Raw genomic sequence first — 20,707 nt, 5'->3', positions numbered from 1 at the left:
TCCTCATCTCCTCAAACCCGGAACCTCCCACAGAAGAACCCCAAAAGTGCCCCACTTGTGACAGGATACTTTCCAGGACTGGAATAGACTCTGAATGTGGCTCTCCAGCAGGGATACGACTTCCTTAAATCCTGCCCTGAAATGAGATCCATCCTTCATGAAATCCTCCCCACTCCACCAAGAGTGTCTTTCCGCCGTCCACCTAACCTTCGTAACCTCTTAGTTCATCCCTATGAAATCCCCAAACCACCTTCCCTACCCTCTGGCTCCTACCCGTGTAACCGCCCCCGGTGTAAAACCTGTCCCATGCACCCTCCTACCACCACCTACTCCAGTCCTGTAACCCGGAAGGCGTACACGATCAAAGGCAGAGCCACGTGTGAAAGCACCCACGTGATTTACCAACTGACCTGCCTACACTGTGAAGCCTTCTATGTGGGAATGACCAGCAACAAACTGTCCATTTGCGTGAATGGACACAGGCAGACAGTGTTTGTTGGTAATGAGGATCACCCCGTGGCTAAACATGCCTTGGTGCACGGCCAGCACATCTTGGCACAGTGTTACACCGTCCGGGTTATCTGGATACTTCCCACTAACACCAACCTGTCAGAACTCCGGAGATGGGAACTTGCCCTTCAGCATATCGTCTCGTCTCGCTATCCGCCAGGCCTCAATCTCCGCAAATTTCTAATTTCAATTTGCCGCCGCTCATACCTCACCTGTCTTTCAACAACATCTTTGCCTCTGTACTTCCGCCTCGACTGACATCTCTGCCCAAACTCTTTGCCTTTACAAATGTCTGCTTGTGTCTGTGTATGTGCGGATGGATATGTGTGTGTGTGTGCGCGAGTGTATACCTGTCCTTTTTCCCCCTAAGGTAAGTCTTTCCGCTCCCGGGATTGGAATGACTCATTACCCTCTCCCTTAAAACCCACATCCTTTCATCTTTCCCTCTCCTTCCCTCTTTCTGCCAGCGCTTTCGTTCGGTAAGTCACCTCATCTTTGTTTTTATATATTTTTTTCCCACGTGGAATGTTTGGGTGAATCCACAAGGATCTCCTCAACATGATCTATGGAATGAAAAACTAATCTAATCTCTAATCTAAGGAAAGTGCAAAAGGTCTTGTTCAAGTTTGAGAACAGGAAAATACACAATTTTTCCTCACATGTTGTGGAAAAAGTCTTATTTCTTAGGATGGATTTGTCTCATTTGGAAGAATATGCTATTCTTTTAGGACCATATGTAGTAGCAGAATCAAGAATTCTCTTCTTCTGATACTCTTTGTACCCACTTTGTTCAACTCTAGGTACTCTGAAAGTTGTCAAGCTTGTGGAAATGTTTTGGGTACATAATAGTACTTCCTGCTTGAAGAAAGAAGTGGATCCTACTGGCCCAGTAGTCTACACTCATGCTCATAAATTAAGGATAATGCTGATACATGGTGAAACAACACTCTGGTCGGTGGTTTGTGGGTTTAAATCATGTCAGGATACGACCATGTGGTGCATTTGACCTGCGGTTGCCGCACGGTGGCGCTGGCAGCAGTCCACACATGTAGAGGTGTGTTGGTGCATGTCAGAGTACGGTGCAGCGAGTAAGTGTACAGACTTTTCAGACGTGCTGGTGGAGATTGTGTGTTGAAAATGGCTCAAAGAACACATATGAGGAGTAGAATACTACGGCGACTGGAGGCTGGTCAAACACACCAGGTCATAGCATGGGCCCTTCATATTCCACAAAGTGTGATCTCAGGATTATGGCAACAATTCCAGCAGACAGGAAATGTGTCCAGGCACTACAGTATGGGATGTCCACAGTGTACAACAACACAAAAAGACCGATGATATCTCACCATCAGCGTCCGCAGACGGCCACGGAGTACTGCAGGTAGCCTCGCTCAGGACCTTACCGTAGCCACTGGAACAGTTGTCTCCAGTCACACAGTCTACAGACGACTGAACAGACAAGGTTTATTTGCCCAGAGACCTGCAAGGTGCATTACACTGACAGGAGAGCCCGTAAAGCATGGTGTCAAGAACACAAGTGCATGGTCACTGGAACAGTGGTCCCAGGTTATGTTCACGGACGAGTCCAGGTATAGTCTGAACAGTGATTCTCACCGGGTTTTCATCTGGTGTGAAATAGGGACCAGATACCAACCCCTTAATGTCCTTGAAAGGGACCTGTATGGAGGTCGTGGTTTGATGGTGTGGGGTGGGATTATGATTGGTGCACATACACCTCTGCATGTCTTTGACAGAGTAACTGTAACAGGTCTGTTGTTTTGTAGCACACGTGCTTCGGGGCAGTTTTCTCAACTTATCACCAATACCATGGACTTACAGATCTGTGTCGTGTGTGTTTCCTATGTGCCTATACTATTGGTGCCAGTTTTGTGTAGTGCCAGATTGTGTGGCACCACATTCTGCAATTATCCTTAATTTATGAGCATGAGTGTATTCAAACATCTGCCTAAAAATAACCTCCTAGTACATACACACTTCAGAATTTTCTTTGCCTCTTTATTGCGGAAGTTCTGAAATTTCTGAAGGTGTTGTTTCCTTTTGATACTCTTCTCTAAGAAATAAAATATATAAGAAGGATCTCATTAACTTTAAATGGCAATTTTCCAGCAGCTTTTTCAGCTGGTAGATTACTCAGGTGGCAAATGCAATCTATGATGGCAGTACCTGGTTAAACTTCCTTCAGAATTGTTGCAACCCCATTTTGTGTCCTATCTTGTAGTAACAGGAGCACTGTCAGAGCAGAATGCCACACAGTTTTCAATTGGTAAGTTATAAGAACTCAGCTGTGATAACATCAGGTCACCTGTGTTTCACCCTGTTGAGCCCCATCTAATACTGGCATGGATAGCACAGTGTTCACTACTTTTTCCCAGCGGAGTATCATAGAATGTAACCATAACAGGATATAATTTGGCATCTGTATCATTGCATCCATCCATTGTCAAAAGAAAATTGTCCATTCTGAGGCACTTAACTTCAGATTATGCATTTTTTGCCATTTTATTTACAATGCATGTCGTTTTCAAACTACTTCAAGCAATTACTTAGATAATCAAACTATGATGGCAATGTCTTAGATATCAGGATACCTATCAGCACTGAATTCTTGGTTTCCATTTTCACGGGGAAGGGAATCAGTGACTATAAAGCTGTAGAATTCATGTGATGATGGATTGTCAGGCATATCAGCTGTCAGCCACTAATATTTCATCTTTGTGAGGTTTTAAAATGGCACAAACGTGAAATGCAAAACTGGTCAAACATGTGATAAGAGAATGGCTAAAGGTGTTAAAAGGAATTATGAAGTGCAAAAGAGAACAGCTTGCAGACTGTCTGAACAGCCAATAATGAACATTCATACCAAGGGACAAAAATTTGGAGTATCAATGAACGAAATTGTATAGATACGTATGTGCTGACAAAGTTTTACTGTGGAAGTCCCATAATTGTTCAATAGCAGTGTTAGAACTGCCAAACATGCAGAGACAATTTAATCACAAAATTTAATGACACAAAAAAATTTCAACATGAGAATGACCTATAGTTGCCGAAACTCTGAATTATTCTTCTGAAGCTGCTATGCTATGAAACATCATTATACAGTTTCTCTTTTCAAATTCTGCATGCATGTCAAAATTAAATATTGACATACCAGCTGTACAGGTATGAAACACAAATTTTTTGTCTAAAAACACACAATACATTCAGAAGAATGTAGCTGAGTGGTCAGCGCGACAGACTGTCAATCCAAAGGGCCCGGGTTCGATTCCCGGCTGGGTCGGAGATTTTCTCCGCTCAGGGACTGGGTGTTGTGTTGTCTTAATCATCATCATTTCATCCCCATCGACGCGCAAGTCGCCGAAGTGGTGTCAAATCGAAAGACTTGCACCAGGCGAACGGTCTACCCGACGGGAGGCCCTCGTCACACGACATTAGAAGAATGATAAATAGTGCTTTATTAGAAGTATGCTCCATTATCTGTTATACATTTTTCCCATCTTTTGGGCAATTTGTGAATACCACCAGCAAAAATTTTCCCCTTTTGCCTTGAACCATTCATTGAGCCATTTTTTCACATCTTTGTATGAACCAAAGCACTGCTCAGCAAGTGTGTGACCCATCAATGCAAACAAGTGGTAATTGGTAGGAGTCAAGTCTGGTGAGTAAGCAGGATGGAGTAGAACTTCCCAGATGAGTGCTTACAATGTGTCACAAACCGGTTTTGCCACATGTGACGAAGCACTGTTGTGAAGAAAAATGACTGTGTTGCCTCTTTCGGTACTGTGGCCTTTTTTTCAAGCAGCAAATAGTTCACATCGGTCAGTTGTCGGCAACATTTAGTATTAACCGCTCATAACAGACGACACACCTCCGGTCCCACCAAACACAGAACATTGTCTTCCTGCCAAAGAGATCCAGTCTTGCATTCGATGTGGATGATGTATCTTGGTCTACCCATGATTCTTTTGCACTTGGGATTCTCAAAATAAATCCACTTTTCATACTGTGTAACTATACAATGAAAAAGTGACTTCCTTTTGTACCAAGCAAGCAAAATCTCAAGTTTTTTTTTGTGCTTTTTCATTTGCCTTTTGTTCAACTAATGTGGTACCCATCTATCGATCTACTGAATGTTTCCAATCTCTCATAGACAACTGGAAACAGTTTGTTGATTAATGCCAAATTGGTCAGCGAGTTGTTTCTGTGTTTGCGAATCATCTTTGTTCAACAATGCCTCCAATACCACATCATCTTATTTTTTTGTTTTGTTTTGTGGTTTTTCATGTTCCTTGTCTGCAACATTGAAGTCACCATTTTTGAAATGCAGAAACCATCATTCACTTGTTTCTTGTGATGGAGCATATTCACCATAAGCTTCACAAATTAATTGGTATGACTCAGCACCAGTTTTCTTCAAATGAAAACAAAAAATTAATGCTTTCCATTAATGCTCTTTGTTTGGTATAAATTTCAACATATTGAACACAGCAACACAACACTATCCACAGACTTTTCCAGTTTATCACTCATGCATGTCTGTCACTTGTTGAAACAACAAAATGGTGCAGTGTCAAATCTTTATGGCACAAACTGCATTGGTCAGACATCTGTTGTCTGAAATATGCATTTCATACTTATACCAGGTACTTTGACTGTGGAACAGAAAATCAACTAAAAAGTCAACAAAGGAAAAGCAATTGGACTTGATGTAAGAAACTGTACTATTCTATACAAATTTTGCAGGAGAGCATGGCTCTCTTCTAGCCACAGATTATTATACATTGTTGGCAAAAGAAAAGAGTTCCAGACTGTTAGAAAAAGGTGGAGGTCTTCCCCATTTTCAAAAAAGATGATCAGACAAAGGAGTAAACCCATAAGCCTGGCTCACTCATATCAGTTTGTTGTAGAATCATAAACATAGTTAATGACTGTGTCATATGCCACAAAATGTCCTCTTTAGAAATAAACAGGGATTCTGTGAATGACAATTTTATAAAATTCAGATTTTCCTGTTTTTCCATGAGTGCCAGAAGGCAGTAGGTAAAGGTATCCACATGTATGCCATACTTATTAATTTCTGGAAGACATTCAATATAATTCCATACTGTTGCCTAGTGATCTACATAAAATTTGCTGAATATTGGACCAGAATTTTAACTGAACTGATGACTTTCTAACTGGATGAAAGCTGCTTCAGTCCAAGCCCAAAAAAAGTGTTTCAGTGTACATACAGTAATGTTGGAATTGCAGAAAATTGTAACAAAGTGCACAAAGACATACAGCAAATTGACACTTTGGTGTAGGAACAGTTGATTCTCAGAATACATAAATGTAACAGTGTACATAAATAAGTGGAATCCATTGTTGTTTAATTACACAATTGTTGGTCAATCATGGAAAGTGACTTAAAATGAGATAGAAATAGTTAGAGGAAAAACAGATGCCAGACTGATATTCACATGAAGAATCCTAATGAAATGTAGTTCATCCACAGAAGAGATTGTTTGCAAAATGCTAGAATCAACTGATTCCACTGTATTGCTTGTCAGTCTTGCATCTTAACATGTAGGTTTAATAGAGTGAATACAGAAGGCCCAAATAAGAGTAGTGCGCTTTGTCACAGATTAACTTAGTGAACATGAGAGTGTCTAGGGGATCCTCTTCAAACTTTGGTGACAGAGCATACATAGGAAGCATGCATCATGGAGGGGGTTACTGTTAAAATGTCAAAAACACACACTCCAATGAGGAATTATGAAGCATATTACTTCCTCCCACATATATTTCAGGGAACATAAAAACCATAGAAATTCAAGGTCATACTGATAGTCGTTACACTGAGGTAACAAAAGTCATGGGATACCTCCTACTATAGTGCCGGACCTCCTTTCACTCTATCCAGTGCAGCAACTCTACATGGCATGGATTCAACAAGCCGATGGAATTCTCCTGCAGAAATATTGAGTCAACTGCCTCTACAACTATCCATAATTGTGAAAGCGTTGCCGGTTCAGTATATTGTGTACAAATTGACCTCGTGATTATGTACTGTAAATGTTCAATGGGAGGCCTGTTGGGCACTCAAACTGTCCAGAATGTTCTTCAAACGAATCACAAACAGTTATGGCCTCGTGACACGGATCCTCAATCATCAAAATTCCTTCACTGTTTGGAAACATGAAATTCATGAATGGCTGTAAATGATCTACAAGGAGCTGAACTTAGCCATTTCCAGTCAATGATCTGTTCGGTTAGACCAGAGGACCCAGTCCCTTCCATGTAATCCAGCCCACAGAATTACGGAGACACCACTGGCTTGCATAGTTGCTTGTTGACAATTTGGGTCCTTGGTTTCGTGGGGTCTGCATCACACTTGAATCCAAGCATCTGCTCTTAGCAACTGAAACTGGGACTCATCTGACCAAGTGTCAGTTTTCCAGTTGTCTAGGGTCCAAACAATACGGTCACAAGCACAGGAGTGGCACTGCAGGTGATGTCATGCTGTCAGCAGAGGAACTCGCATCAGTCACCTGCTGCCATAGCCCATTATCACTAAATTTCACTGCACTGTCCGAATGGATACATTTGCTGTATGTCCCGTACTGATTTCTGTGGTTATTTCACGCACTGTTGCTTGTCTGTTAGCACTGACAACTACATGCAAATGTTGCTGCTCCAGGTTGTTAACTGAAAGCCATCAGTCACTGTGTTGTCCGTGCTGAGAGATAATGAATGAAATTTGGTATTCTCAGCACACTCTTGACACTATGGGTCTGGGAGCATTGAATTCGCAAATGATTTCTGAAATGGAATGTGCCTTATGTCAAGTTACAGCTACCATTCTGCATTCGAAGTCTGTTAATTCTGAATGTGCAGTCATAATCACATCAGAAACCTTTTCAGTTGAATCACTTAAGTACAAATTACAGATCCACCCTATCCCATTACTTTTGTCACCTCAGTGTACTTTTGCACAGCATTCACAAGTGGAATAGGAAATGGGAGGGAGGGAGATAATAGTGGTACCGGAAGTAATCTGTGTGGTGATGCAACAGAGATGAAAGTGAGTGACCTGTAATTCAAAAACAGCTCTATACAGGAGTCCAAAGATATTATTTTAACAGATAAGTAATCAGCATTGAAAAATAAATCAAGAACGAAAAAATTACAGACTGTTGCTTGCATAAATGATAATAATGATTGACCATGGCAGTACCACATAAAACACCAACAGAGAAGATTACAACACCAAGAATGAGTTGTGAGACATAAACGTAAGTTGTTAGTCATGTTTCTACATTTGAAATTACGTCTATTCAAATTTCATGGAAGTCACATACGAATGGCGCTAGTAGTGCCACCATGAGAATGCAAATCAGTTTTGCTTTAAATGCACACTGTAACAGTCATAGGTATTAGTTATCTTTGAGATTGGATATGGTGAGTTGATGTTAGTCACGAATGCCTTTAACATGACAAAGACACAACTATCAACATCTCACCAAGTTTTAACTAGGTTGCATAATAGGGCTATGAGAATCTGGATGTTCCTTCAGCAGTATTGCAGGAAGATCAGTACGAAGGTAGCCAAAGTGCTAGAGTGCTGGTAGCAGTGGTCACGAGCATGTACGGTCGCAAGATGACCAGGCTCCAGATGGCCACATGGCTCTAGTGACAGGGGAGACAACTATGTTTGGCATATGGTTCTGTCACATCACATTGCACATGCAGCAGCAATATGAGCAGCAGTTGGCATCGCAATAACCCAATAAATTGCTACAAATAGATTACTTCAAGGATAGCTCTGAGACAGATGCCCTGTGGCATGCATTTCATTGACCCCAACCAGCACCATTTGCTTCTTCAGTGGTGTCAAGCGAGAGATTATTTGAGGGCAGGGAGAGGAATAGTTGTGTTTTCTGATGAAAGCTGCTTCTATCTTGGCGGCAGTGATGGTAGTGTGTTGGTTAGGAGAAGGCAAATGGAGAGCCTGCAACTGACCTGTCTGCATGTTACGCACACTGAACCTGCACCTGGAGTAATGGTCTGGCGTGCAGTTTTGTGTGACAGCAGGAGAATTCTCATGATTATCCCATGCTCCCTGACTGCAAATTTGTATGTCAATCTAGTGATTGAACCTGTTATGCTGTTGTTCATGAATAGTGTTCCAGGGGGTGATTTCCCACAGTATAATGCTTACCCACGTACCGTTGTAGTAACTCAACATGCTCTACTGGATTGAGATGCTGCCCTGATCTGCTCAATCACCAGCTCTGTCTCCAGTCTAGCATATATGGGACATCATTATATGACAACTCCAGCACCATCCACAACCAGCTATTACTGTCCCCGTACTGACTGATCAAGTGCAATAGGTGTGGAACTTCATCCCACAAACTGACATCTGGCACACGGTTATTAATGTACCAGAATTCCACATTTGCAATAGCTTATCTTGCACTTACATTAACCCATGATCTTGCAATACCAATCACTTGAATGTGTTACCTAGGTAAATGAATGAAAGCTTGCCATTTTGATGGATGGTCCTACAACATAATTCTGAACTTTTCCTTGATGATACTGACTAGGTTTAGTGTTTGTGATAGCTGATTGTTAGTGCACCACTATATTCATATAACTTAGATGTCACAAGCAGGAGCAGTGAATACATTTACATTCAAAAATCTTATTATGCACACTGATGATTTCTGAAACAGTAATTACAGCAATACTTTACCGCATAATATCCCAAGGTATGCTGTTTACATTCTCATTGTATATTTTAACTGTTTCTTCAGGTGAATATTTACGGTAAGCACTTTCATATTTTTCTTTGTCCGTCAAGTTTTTTTTACTTGGATTTGAAGCAGCCAGCCAGCCTCTATAGCGTGTTGAAGCCTCACGCCTGTAACAAAATATTTTCATGAACAGTATTATTTTGTCTATGCTGAAATAGCAAAACAAAACATTGCTGAAAAACTTTAAGCGAAAAAATTCATTAATCATCGTTGGAGATTTAGTGACTCACTATGCTCTTTCATTTTTTGTATTTTTGCAACACAATCCCAAGAGCATTTTCACTACCTTAAACAGTTTCAACCAGCCAGTGGTCATCTATGGATTAAAAGCCATATGCTGCAAGCAGTTTCTGCTTGATAATGCAAAGAAAACCACTTTGCTGCAAGTGGTTTCCACTGCATTATCAAAGGTCTTTGATCTATAAATGACTATTTGCAGGTTGAAACCAGTTGCAGCATTGTGAAATGATCTTAGAACTGTGTCAATGAAATATAAAAACAAAAAATAAAAAAAAATTTAGATTTTGGTGATAAATTAAAAACCTGTACTTTATGTTTATAAAACATTTCATCATTTATACTCACGCAGATGTTTTCTCTTCTCCTGTGTATGAAGATTCTATTAATTCGCTCAGACTTTTTGTATTATCCACCCACTGTATGAAACCAAGATTGCTACTAAGTGGTACAACCTGCAAATAACATTTTGCTGTCAGAAGAACAGAATGTTCAGCTAAACCACACAGCAGAACAAGCAGACATGTCTAATATGTTCTAAGAAAGAGTATGTGGTTCTCTTAAATATATAAAAGCATATTATTTCTTCCAATATTTCCTATATTAGTTTTGAACTGAAGCATGGCAGAAGATATTGTGAAGCTATATTTGGCTTCACAAAAATGGGGCAGCTCTTGTTCATTCAGTCTGTAAAGTATTTGAATATGGAGTACCTCTCACACTGTTGTTGTGGTCTTCAGTCCTGAGACTGGTTTGATGCAGCTCTCCATGCTACTCTATCCTGTGCAAGCTTCTTCATCTCCCAGTACCTACTGCAACCTACATCCTTCTGACTCTGCTTAGTGTATTCATCTCTTGGTCTCCCTCTACGATTTTTACCCTCCACGCTGCCCTCCAATACTAAATTGGTGATCCCTTGATGCCTCAAAACATGTCCTACCAACCGATCCCTTCTTCTAGTCAAGTTGTGTCACAAACTTCTCTTCTCCCCAATCCTATTCAATACCTCCTCATTAGTTACGTGAACTACCCACCTTATCTTCAGCATTCTTCTGTAGCACCACATTTCGAAAGCTTCTATTCTCTTCTTGTCCAAACTGGTTATCGTCCATGTTTCACTTCCATACATGGCTACACTCCATACAAATACTTTCAGAAACGACTTCCTGACACTTGAATCTATACTCGATGTTAACAAATTTCTCTTCTTCAGAAACAATTTCCTTGCCATTGCCAGTCTACATTTTATATCCTCTCTACTTCGACCATCATCAGTTATTTTACTCCCTAAATAGCAAAACTCCTTTACTACTTTAAGCGTCTCATTTCCTAATCTAATCACCACAGCATCACCCGATTTACTTTGACTACCTTCCATTATCCTCATTTTGCTTTTGTTGATGTTCATCTTATATCCTCCTTTCAAGACACTGTCCATTCCATTCAACTGCTCTCCCCAGTCCTTTGCTGTCTCTGACACAATTACAATGTCATCGGCGAACCTCAGAGTTTTTACTTCTTCTCCATGAATTTTAATACCTACTCCGAATTTTTCTTTTGTTTCCTTTACTGCTTGCTCAATATACAGATTGAATAACATCGGGGAGAGGCTACAACCCTGTCTCACTGCTTTCCCAACCACTGCTTCCCTTTCATGCCCCTCGACTCTTATAACTGCCATCTGGTTTCTGTACAAACTGTAAATAGCCTTTCGCACCCTGTATTTTACCCCTGCCACCTTCAGAATTTGAAAGAGAGTATTCCAGTTAACGTTGTCAAAAGATTTCTCTAAGTCTACAAATGCTAGAAACGTAGGTTTGCCTTTTCTTAATCTTTCTTCTAAGATAAGTCATAAGGTTAGTATTGCCTCACTTGTTCCAACACTTCTACAGAATCCAAACTGATCTTCCCCGAGGTCCGCTTCTACCAGTTTTTCCATTCGTCTGTAAAGAATTCGTGTTAGTATTTTGCAGCTGTGACTTATTAAACTGATAGTTCGGTAATTTTCACATCTGTCAATACCTGCTTTCTTTGGGATTGGAATTATTATATTCTTCTTGAAGTCTGTGGGTATTTCGCCTGTCTCATACATCTTGCTCACCAGATGGTAGAGTTTTGTCATGACTGGCTCTCTCAAGGCCATCAGTAGTTCTAATGGAATGTTGTCTACTCCCGGGGCCTTGTTTCGACTCAGGTCTTTCAGTGCTCTGTCAAACTCTTCATGCAGTATCTTATCTCCCATTTCATCTTCATCTACATCCTCTTCCATTTCCATAATATTGTCCTCAAGTACATCGCCCTTGTATAAACCCTCTATATACTCCTTCCACCTTTCTGCCTTCCCTTCTTTGCTTAGAACTGGGTTGCCATCTGAGCTCTTGATATTCATACAAGTGGTTCTCTTCTCTCCAAAGGTCTCTTTAATTTTCCTGTAGGCAGTATCTATCTTACCCCTAGTGAGACAAGCCTCTACATCCTTACATTTATCCTCTAGCCATCCCTGCTTAGCCATTTTGCGCTTCCTCTCGATCTCATTTTGGAGACGTTTGTATTCCTTTTTGCCTGCTTCATTTACTGCATTTTTATATTTTCTCCTTTCATCAATTAAATTCAACATTTCTTCTGTTACCCAAGGATTTCCATTAGCCCTTGTCTTTTTACCTACTTGATCCTCTGCTGCCTTCACTACTTCATCCCTCAGAGCTACCCATTCTTCTTCTACAGTATTTCTTTCCCCCATTCCTGTCAATTGTTCCCTTATGCCCTCCCTGAAACACTCTACAACCTCTGGTTCTTTCAGTTTATCCAGGTCCCATCTCCTTAAATTCCCGCCTTTTTGCAGTTTCTTCAGTTTCAATCTGCAGTTCATAACCAATAGATTGTGGTCAGAATCCACATCTGCCCCTGGAAATGTCTTACAATTTAAAACCTGGTTCCTAAATCTCTGTCTTACCATTATGTAATCTATCTGATACCTTTTAGTATCTCCAGGATTCTTCCAGGTATACAACCTTCTTTCATGATTCTTGAACCAAGTGTTAGCTATGATTAAGTTATGCTCTGTGCAAAATTCAACAAGGCGGCTTCCTCTTTAATTTCTTCCCCCCAATCCATATTCACCTACTATGTTTCCTTCTCTCCCTTTTCCTACTGACGAATTCCAGTCACCCATGACTATTAAATTTTTGTCTCCCTTCACTACCTGAATAATTTCGTTTATCTCATCATACATTTCATCAATTTCTTCATCATCTGCAGAGCTAGTTGGCATATAAACTTTTACTACTGCAGTAGGCATGGGCTTTGTGTCTATCTTGGCCACAATAATGCGTTCACTATGCTGTTTGTAGTAGCTAACCTGCACTTCTATTTTTTTATTCATTATTAAACCTACTCCTGCATTACCCTATTTGATTTTGTATTTATAACCCTGTAATCACCTGACCAAAAGTCTTGTTCCTCCTGCCACCGAACGTCACTAATTCCCACTATATCTAACTTTAACCTATCCATTTCCCTTTTTAAAATTTTCTAACCTACCTGCCCGATTAAGGGATCTGACATTCCACACTCCGATCCGTAGAATGCCAGTTATCTTTCTCCTGATAACGACGTCCTCTTGAGTAGTCCCTGCCCGGAGATCCGAATGGGGGACTATTTTACCTCCGGAATATTTTACCCAAGAGGACGCCATCATCATTTAATCATACAGTAAAGCTGCATGTCCTCGGGAAAAATTTCGGCTGTAGTTTCCCCTTGCTTTCAGCCGTTCGCAGTACCAGCACAGCAAGGCCGTTTTGGTTAATGTTACAAGGCCAGATCAGTCAATCATCCAGACTGTTGCCCCTGCAACTACTGAAAAGGCTGCTGTCCCTCTTCAGGAACCACATGTTTGTCTGGCCTCTCAACAGATACCCCTCCGTTGTGGTTGCACCTACGGTACGGCCATCTGTATCGCTGAGGCACGCAAGCCTCCCCACCAACGGCAAGGTCCATGGTTCATGGGGGGGCCTCTGACACTAACATCATTATAAGTAATTTCCATTATTGGTGTCACATCATTCAATACAAGTATTCAACAAGTGCAAAGTAAGTCTGTTGTTGACTGTTTACTATCTCAGCACCCTTCAGTTTGCAAGCCCAGGATATTCTCTCATACCAGTCTTGTCATGGGTATATTATAATCACCCAACAAACTAATACATATTTTAGAATAAGGTGTACGGTTGTGGTACAAGAATGGCTTCCATCAAAGCAAAATGATAGGGTCCCTTAGGAAACCTACTACCAGACTGCAGTTTGCTAACGGATCACACCTATGCTTTGTGGACCCCTAACGAGCCCAGGCCAGTCAGAACTCTGCCACAGATCTTCTCTCCTTGTACCATGAAATTCGCGTAGCTGTTTCCTAAACCCTGCATTAGCTTCTTTAGGTTTGATAGTCACTTATATGACAGTCATTTTCATATCATTGTATACATTAATCCCCCCCACTACAGCAAAATCTTCATTTCAAAATTGTCCATGCCGCTGCATCCCTTTCGCTCTTCCATAAAGCCTTGGACTTCACTGGGAACGGGTCTGTTCTGATGAAAAAATTCACAAAAAGATACACTTTTAAAAGCATTTGTAACTTAAAACTACCATGGGCTTCTTCATTTTACTTAAACGAATATCCTCAATTTTTTGAGGGGTATATGTTGTTCCCTGTTATTTTGCCTCTGCAGCTCCCACTAGTCCTTAGGAAATTATTCCCTGATGTCTTAGAGCAGGTTCTATCACTGTTCACGTAATTTTTAGCAACCACCTCTAACATCATTTTCGTGCAGTCCACGACCCACTTCCAACTATTGCTTTGTTCCGAATGTATGCTCTCATAAATTTCTTCATTAAATTAAGGGCTCTTAGTTTCTTTTAGTCTGTTCCTTGCAATTTCCTTGCTTTATGTGCCATATATTATTTTGCTTCCAAGGAGGCAGAATTCCTTTACTTCAACTATTGCAACCACTAATTTTGATGTTTAAGTTTATCAACTACCTCCTTTTTTCTACACCTTGTTACAGAATAGAATGAAAAGCACTTCTGAGATAGAGAAATTTGTTGGTATCAAATATAAATTTATGAGTTAGGAAGTCTTTTCTGATGAGGAGCTACCGAACTTAAGTGAGGAAAAAAACTTGACTAAATTAAGGAATTGCTTGACAGGACAGATCCTGTGCATTAATGGATTGTGTTTGGTAATGGAGGGAACAGTGGATGTAAATTTTTGTATGGGGACCAAAATATGAATGTAGCACACAAGTTTAAATGAATGCAGTAGTTATTCACAGATGAAGATGCTTGCACAGGATAGATTAGCACGAAGAGCTTCAGAATGAAGACCTTTAACCAGAATTTTGATCATGCTGCTGAACCTTCTTTTCTTGCCATAGTTGCTTCTCTGGCATACAGGTGGATTCCTAAGAGAAACCTTAAACCTTTTTTAGCCTGAGCACTTCTCCCTTGGTCTTCTATTCTTATTATTAATTATTTTTGTGAGAATATCAAACTTTTCCCCATTTCACACAGCCAAACAAGTCTTTCTCAGTTATCAAGTGCATTGTTAGAAATGCCTGTCTTGTGCCTTAAGCTTTCATAAAGAGAAACTGGTCATCTAACACTCCCTGAATTTTCTTTTCCATTCTTCTGTACATTGTTCTTGTCTGCAATGTGGGTGAATGAGCTGTTAAGGAAATTGTGGGATAGTTCAACACTGTTCATTTTTGGCATGCTGGTGTAGAAGCTTCCACGAAACCACTTAGTGCAAAATCTGTGCAGTTCACAGGTTTATTTATATATATCAGCCAACTTTCAATAATCCAATGTGTCCTCCATCTGCTATACATTTATATCAAAAACTTATACACTAAAATTTTATGTGAAATTTAAACATCCATTTTGTGTTGATTGTTTCAAAAAATCACGTGCATGACATGATTTATTGTGTCTTGGTCTATCTATCTTCTTGTTTCTTTTACCTAACCTTTATCCCGTATCTTCAAAGTGTCGAATGTTAATTTTTGGATTTTGCAATATTAATAGCAGAAGGTGGCAGGATGCCCTTCCTGTGTCGCAGTGTTCATCAAACCAGAAACACATGTGTAGGGTTTTCTGCATACGGTGCTGTTCCCTTGGAAGGTGGGAGTGTCCATAGCTTATGCATCGTGAAGTGAACAAGAAAGTGCAACGTTTTGTCAACATAATATTGAAATAAACATCTCGTTTCACGTTCACAGTACACTGAATGAATAGGCCCCTGTCATAGTAAGAGAAACATCACAGAAACTTGAGCCACATCCATCAGTCACTGTGGGTTAAATGCCTCATTTGGCTGTTAAATACTTCATTTGGTTGTCTGTGTATTCAACACCTTATATAATTTGAAAAGTGGCAATACTATTACTTGTTGATTAGATTAGATGTACTTTTCATTCCAATTTATCCATAGTGAGATCCTCTGGGATGTGAACATGTCAGGAAACAAGAATATGCAGTAAATATTTACAAAATAAGAACACATGTTAATGTATCTCTTAAATCACCAAATATTAAATATTCAATACACTTCGGTGCAAATGATAATTCTTAGGCTATCATTGCCAAGCAACACCAACTAAAGGAAATGACATAGAAAACATTTTACAGCATTTATTTACAATGATCACATTACTGCATAAGATTGTACAGAAGTAAGATTTATGCAATATTGACGTTATGTGATATTAATAAGATGCATGCATCAATTGGTTCTGCTAAAAAATTCATCCATTTAGTAGGAGGAGCTGACCACCAATAAATCTTTTAGACTCTTCTTAAACTGAACTTCATTATTACTTCTTTTTTATGACTGCTGGCATCTTACTGAAAATGTATATTGCTGAATAGTGGACACTTTACTGAACCAAAGTAAGTGACTTTAAATCTTTGTGGAAGTTATACCGATTCCTAGAATTGATTCCATACTATACTATTTCTAGTACTGATTCCATACTATACTATTTCTAGTACTGATTCCATACTATACTATTTCTAGTACTGATTCCATACTATACTATTTCTAGTACTGATTCCATACTATACACTTACAGTCAGCTATTGCCCAGTTTCTGTGTTTTTTGGCCCACTGCAGATGTGTAGCTTTATTTGAGCACAGGCCATTTGTAAGCTACCCAACTCCAAATGTCACTGCATGCACTCCCTTCACAATGTGCACTCAGAAACAAACTGAAATAGACGTGCATTCAGATACAGCAGTAATTCCCGACTGGTTTGACCGAGCAAGATGGTGCAGTGGTTAGCACACTGGACTTGGATTCTGGAGGACGACAGTTCAAACCCGCGTCCGGCCATCCTGATTTTGTGTGTGTGTGTGTGTGTGTGTGTGTGTCTAATTACAAAGGAGGCTGTTTGGCTGAAAGCTTAATGTTTGACAGCCTTTTTGTCATTCCTATCTGCGACTCAACATCTCTGCTATATGGTGAGTAGCTGTCTATTCTTTTCATAATATCGTCATTATTCCATATAGGATTTTCCATTGTTTGAACAGTAGTAGTTGCATGATATGATGAAAAACAAAAGACAGCTATAATTTTTATTTGTTAACAAAGACATTTGAAGCATTATTTCATCATCAACATGACGACATTTTATTGATATCACTGATTTCATTAGAATTTTTAAGGAGGCACGATGGTGATTTTACGAAAAAAATATTTTTTAAAAAAATAAATATATTAATTTATGACTTACTGACAATACGTTCCCAAGTTTTTATGATTATGACCATTATTTTCACTGCAATAAAGTAAGTACATCAGTGCCTGCCTGCCTGAACTTACATATCATTCAGCTTGCTTTCAATCCAAAATTTGTATAATTGATATTGTTTTATCTTTTACATCTGGACACTACAGCATTGCAAAATCTTTGTTGTAATTACAGGAGTCAGCCAAAGATGACACTTACTCTACGAATAAGCAATGTAACCAAGTCTGAGATGTAATGTGTGATAATTACTGGTGTTCACACAGGGTGAATATGAAAATTTGGGTGAAATGTGCATATATTATCCACAATTATGCCCTGCTTACAATGGATGAAATGCAAATCTGCCTGGAATCATTTTACTAAAGGAAATACATCTCAAGATATTTCCGGAGATTCTCTTGATGAGAGTGCTTCTAGGAAGAAAATGAATTCTAATTTGCCATTGAAACTTGAAAATTCATGTGAATCTTGCACATCCAAAAAATGTTTACACGGAGGTACACAATACACAAAACTGTAATAATTTTTAAGACATGCTCTCTGACTGCTAGATAGTGATAACATCTGTGACAACGATAAAAGATAGGTAGGGCAGAGATGATTATTAATGTGCAATTCAGCATGCACTAATCAATTGGTAGTTCTCTGCCTGTCAATCTGTGTTGAGATCTGAAAGAGACTACATGTATGTGTAAAAAAATGCACACATGCCAAGTATTATTAACCTTGTGAATGTATTACGCCAAGGTCGTGCATGAAAATATATTCAGGACAGTTTTAAAAAGTTGTTTGAATATTTATTTATTAGTCCATGAAGGATATTACAACAAGTATTTGGATGATCATGAAGTCCTGCAAGGACACCAGTAATAATGGAGGGAAATACCAACATGTCACCACTATGTTACAGAGGTACAAGCAATTATTTCTGGAAGGGACAGAAAAACATTTTTAATTTTTATATCTACGTATTCACAATGAAATCTTTTTGTTCCATTTTTTCTTCATTAACTAGGGTACTGTTTGGATAGCTGAAACCCCCCTTTTTCTATTATATATTCCAGAATAAACTTAAAAATCATTTAACCCCTCAAATAATATTTGCTTATCGTTACCAAATCCCATTTCCCAAAATTTTCCCACAGTCTGTTAAGTAGCACTAGCAAACACACAGGAGAAGTTAACACCTAAACTAATATATATAAATTACATCTGCACAAAAAGATAACCTTTCACATATAATATTGGTCTTTCTTTGTGTGCTTGTTCTTTAAGATACATAAAACACAAATGAGCCAGTAAAAATTAAAATAATGATATAAACGGCTGGTCTTCTGGGACCAAAATTTTTCTAAGTGGCTAATCCTCTAAGTGTTAAGTTTTGAATGAGAGTCTAATGCTCAATGATTTAAGAAATGCATTGCACATTCTCACATGTAACATAATTCATCCAGTGTAAAATGAAATTTTCTTTGAAAGCAATGCTTCTCAAATCACCACACGCACTATTTTCCTGGGGTCTGTTAGAAATGTAAACAGTTATGACATTGTGTTCATCAAAAGCAGACTCTTGTGTATGCACTGTGTTTTGTTGTTGTTGTAAATCACACTTTTTTTGTAACTAAAGTTTTATTTTGGTGTTACCCTCTTGTTTATGTTTTATTGTTGCACTATTATTCTGCAGTAGTGGGCTAAACTAAAATTGTTTTTTAGAGTATCAGTTCTTACAGTCAAAATTACAAAAATTTAACTGAAAAGTATGACTGAAAAATTCCTGGAATTCTAAAAAATTCCTGGAATTCTAAAAAATTTCCAGGTTTTGCTGAATTATTTTCAGCATGAAAAAATTCCCATACTTTTTCCAGATTTCATGGTTGTCATGGTATTGTACACCCTGAGTTTGTGGTCCTAAAACTGTTTAGACAGCAACATATATTGCTGTTCTATATTATAATCCTGGCAATGAAGAAAAAGCAAGGGTATTAGAACTTTTAGGAATGAATCAAAGGACTTACACATTACAAACACTGACAATGCTGAACAAGAGGTGGGTCAATCAGGCTGCTGCAGCATTGATAAACACATCCAAAATTCACAAGTAGTAGACAAGATCACGTAGAAGAGGAAGAGAAGTTGACAAAGACGCTGAATACAGTGAGGAAGATTTTAAACATGTACAAAATCCCTATATTTCAAGAAAAGTTGTAAAATTTAACAAAGCAAACTTTAAATCTGTTTTTCTACAAACATTATTTTTTTGTTTTGTTTTTAGGAACATTAAGGTTAACTCAAAGATGGTTTAAGCTAGAACTTTCAAATTGCTGAGTTCTTGTAAGTAAGTAGCCTGTTTGAAATGGACTAATGAAGTAGATAGGAGCGAATTACAAGTGATATGTGGTGAAATACATGAAAAATTGACACTCAAAAAATGTCCACATAAAAAATTAATGAAACTTGATTTAATGATATGGTAGTATTCACTTTAACCCAACAATGCAAACTCCAGGTTGGAACAGGACAGATTGCTACTCACTGTAAAGATCACACGTTGAGCTGCAGACAGGCACAACAAAAAGACCGTTACACCTTATAGCTTTCGAGCAAAGCCTTCTTCAGCAAAGTAAAACACACACACACACACACACACACACACACACACACACACACACACACACACTCTTTCACAAGCAAGCACACCTCACACACACACAACTGCTACCACCGGCAGCTCCAACTGGTATGCAACTGTCATATGAACGGCAGTCCGAAGTGCGGTAGAGAAGGGGGGAGGGACAGCAAAGTATGAGCAGAGGAAGAGAAGAGTGGTATCTGTCAGGGCATATATGGACTAGAGACTGCCAGGTGCAGCATTTGAATGTGGGGCATGGGGAGGAAGAAAAAAATTGGGAGCGGAAAAGAAGAGGATCAGGTAAGGGGGAAAGGATGGGTGGGTACATTGACAATGAGCAGCACACAAAGAGGGTGGGAGAATGTGACAGGGAGTAGACAATAGAGTGAGAGGGTGGAAACTGTTGGGTGGAGGCTGAGAGGACAGGAGGGCACAGTAGGCTGAGGCCGTTATAATTTTGGGAGCAGATAATATGTGCAATGATAACTCCCATCTGCACAGTTCAAATGGCTCTGCGCACTATGGGACTTAACATCTATGGTCATCAGTCCCCTTGCACAGTTCAGTAAAGCTGGTGTGGCTAAGAGCAAAGTTGACCACCCTGTGGCATAACATGCAGCTTAACACACCATACTAGATTTCAATGGCTGCTTGACAACCTGGGCCATCTGGATCCTCCTCTCCACCACCGCTTTCTGAACTG

At 39.4% G+C, this 20,707-nt stretch overlaps 1 protein-coding gene across 1 annotated transcript in view; it reads right to left on the bottom strand.

The window, feature by feature from the left end:
- The window catches only part of LOC124803212 (DNA-dependent protein kinase catalytic subunit-like), a 561,762-nt gene that overhangs the window by 36,906 nt on the left and 504,149 nt on the right, over nucleotides 1–20,707 (bottom strand). Inside the window, exons 50-51 of the mRNA XM_047264427.1 lie at nucleotides 9,918–10,024; nucleotides 9,272–9,439 (exon numbers count right to left, since the gene is read on the bottom strand). Of these exons, the coding sequence (XP_047120383.1) occupies nucleotides 9,272–9,439; nucleotides 9,918–10,024 (275 nt within the window). The remainder of the gene's footprint in view (nucleotides 1–9,271; nucleotides 9,440–9,917; nucleotides 10,025–20,707) is intronic.

Source organism: Schistocerca piceifrons, chromosome 1 (genome assembly GCF_021461385.2).
Source record: "Schistocerca piceifrons isolate TAMUIC-IGC-003096 chromosome 1, iqSchPice1.1, whole genome shotgun sequence".
NCBI lineage: Eukaryota > Metazoa > Arthropoda > Insecta > Orthoptera > Acrididae > Schistocerca > Schistocerca piceifrons.
This window is presented reverse-complemented; position numbering and strand designations above follow the sequence as displayed.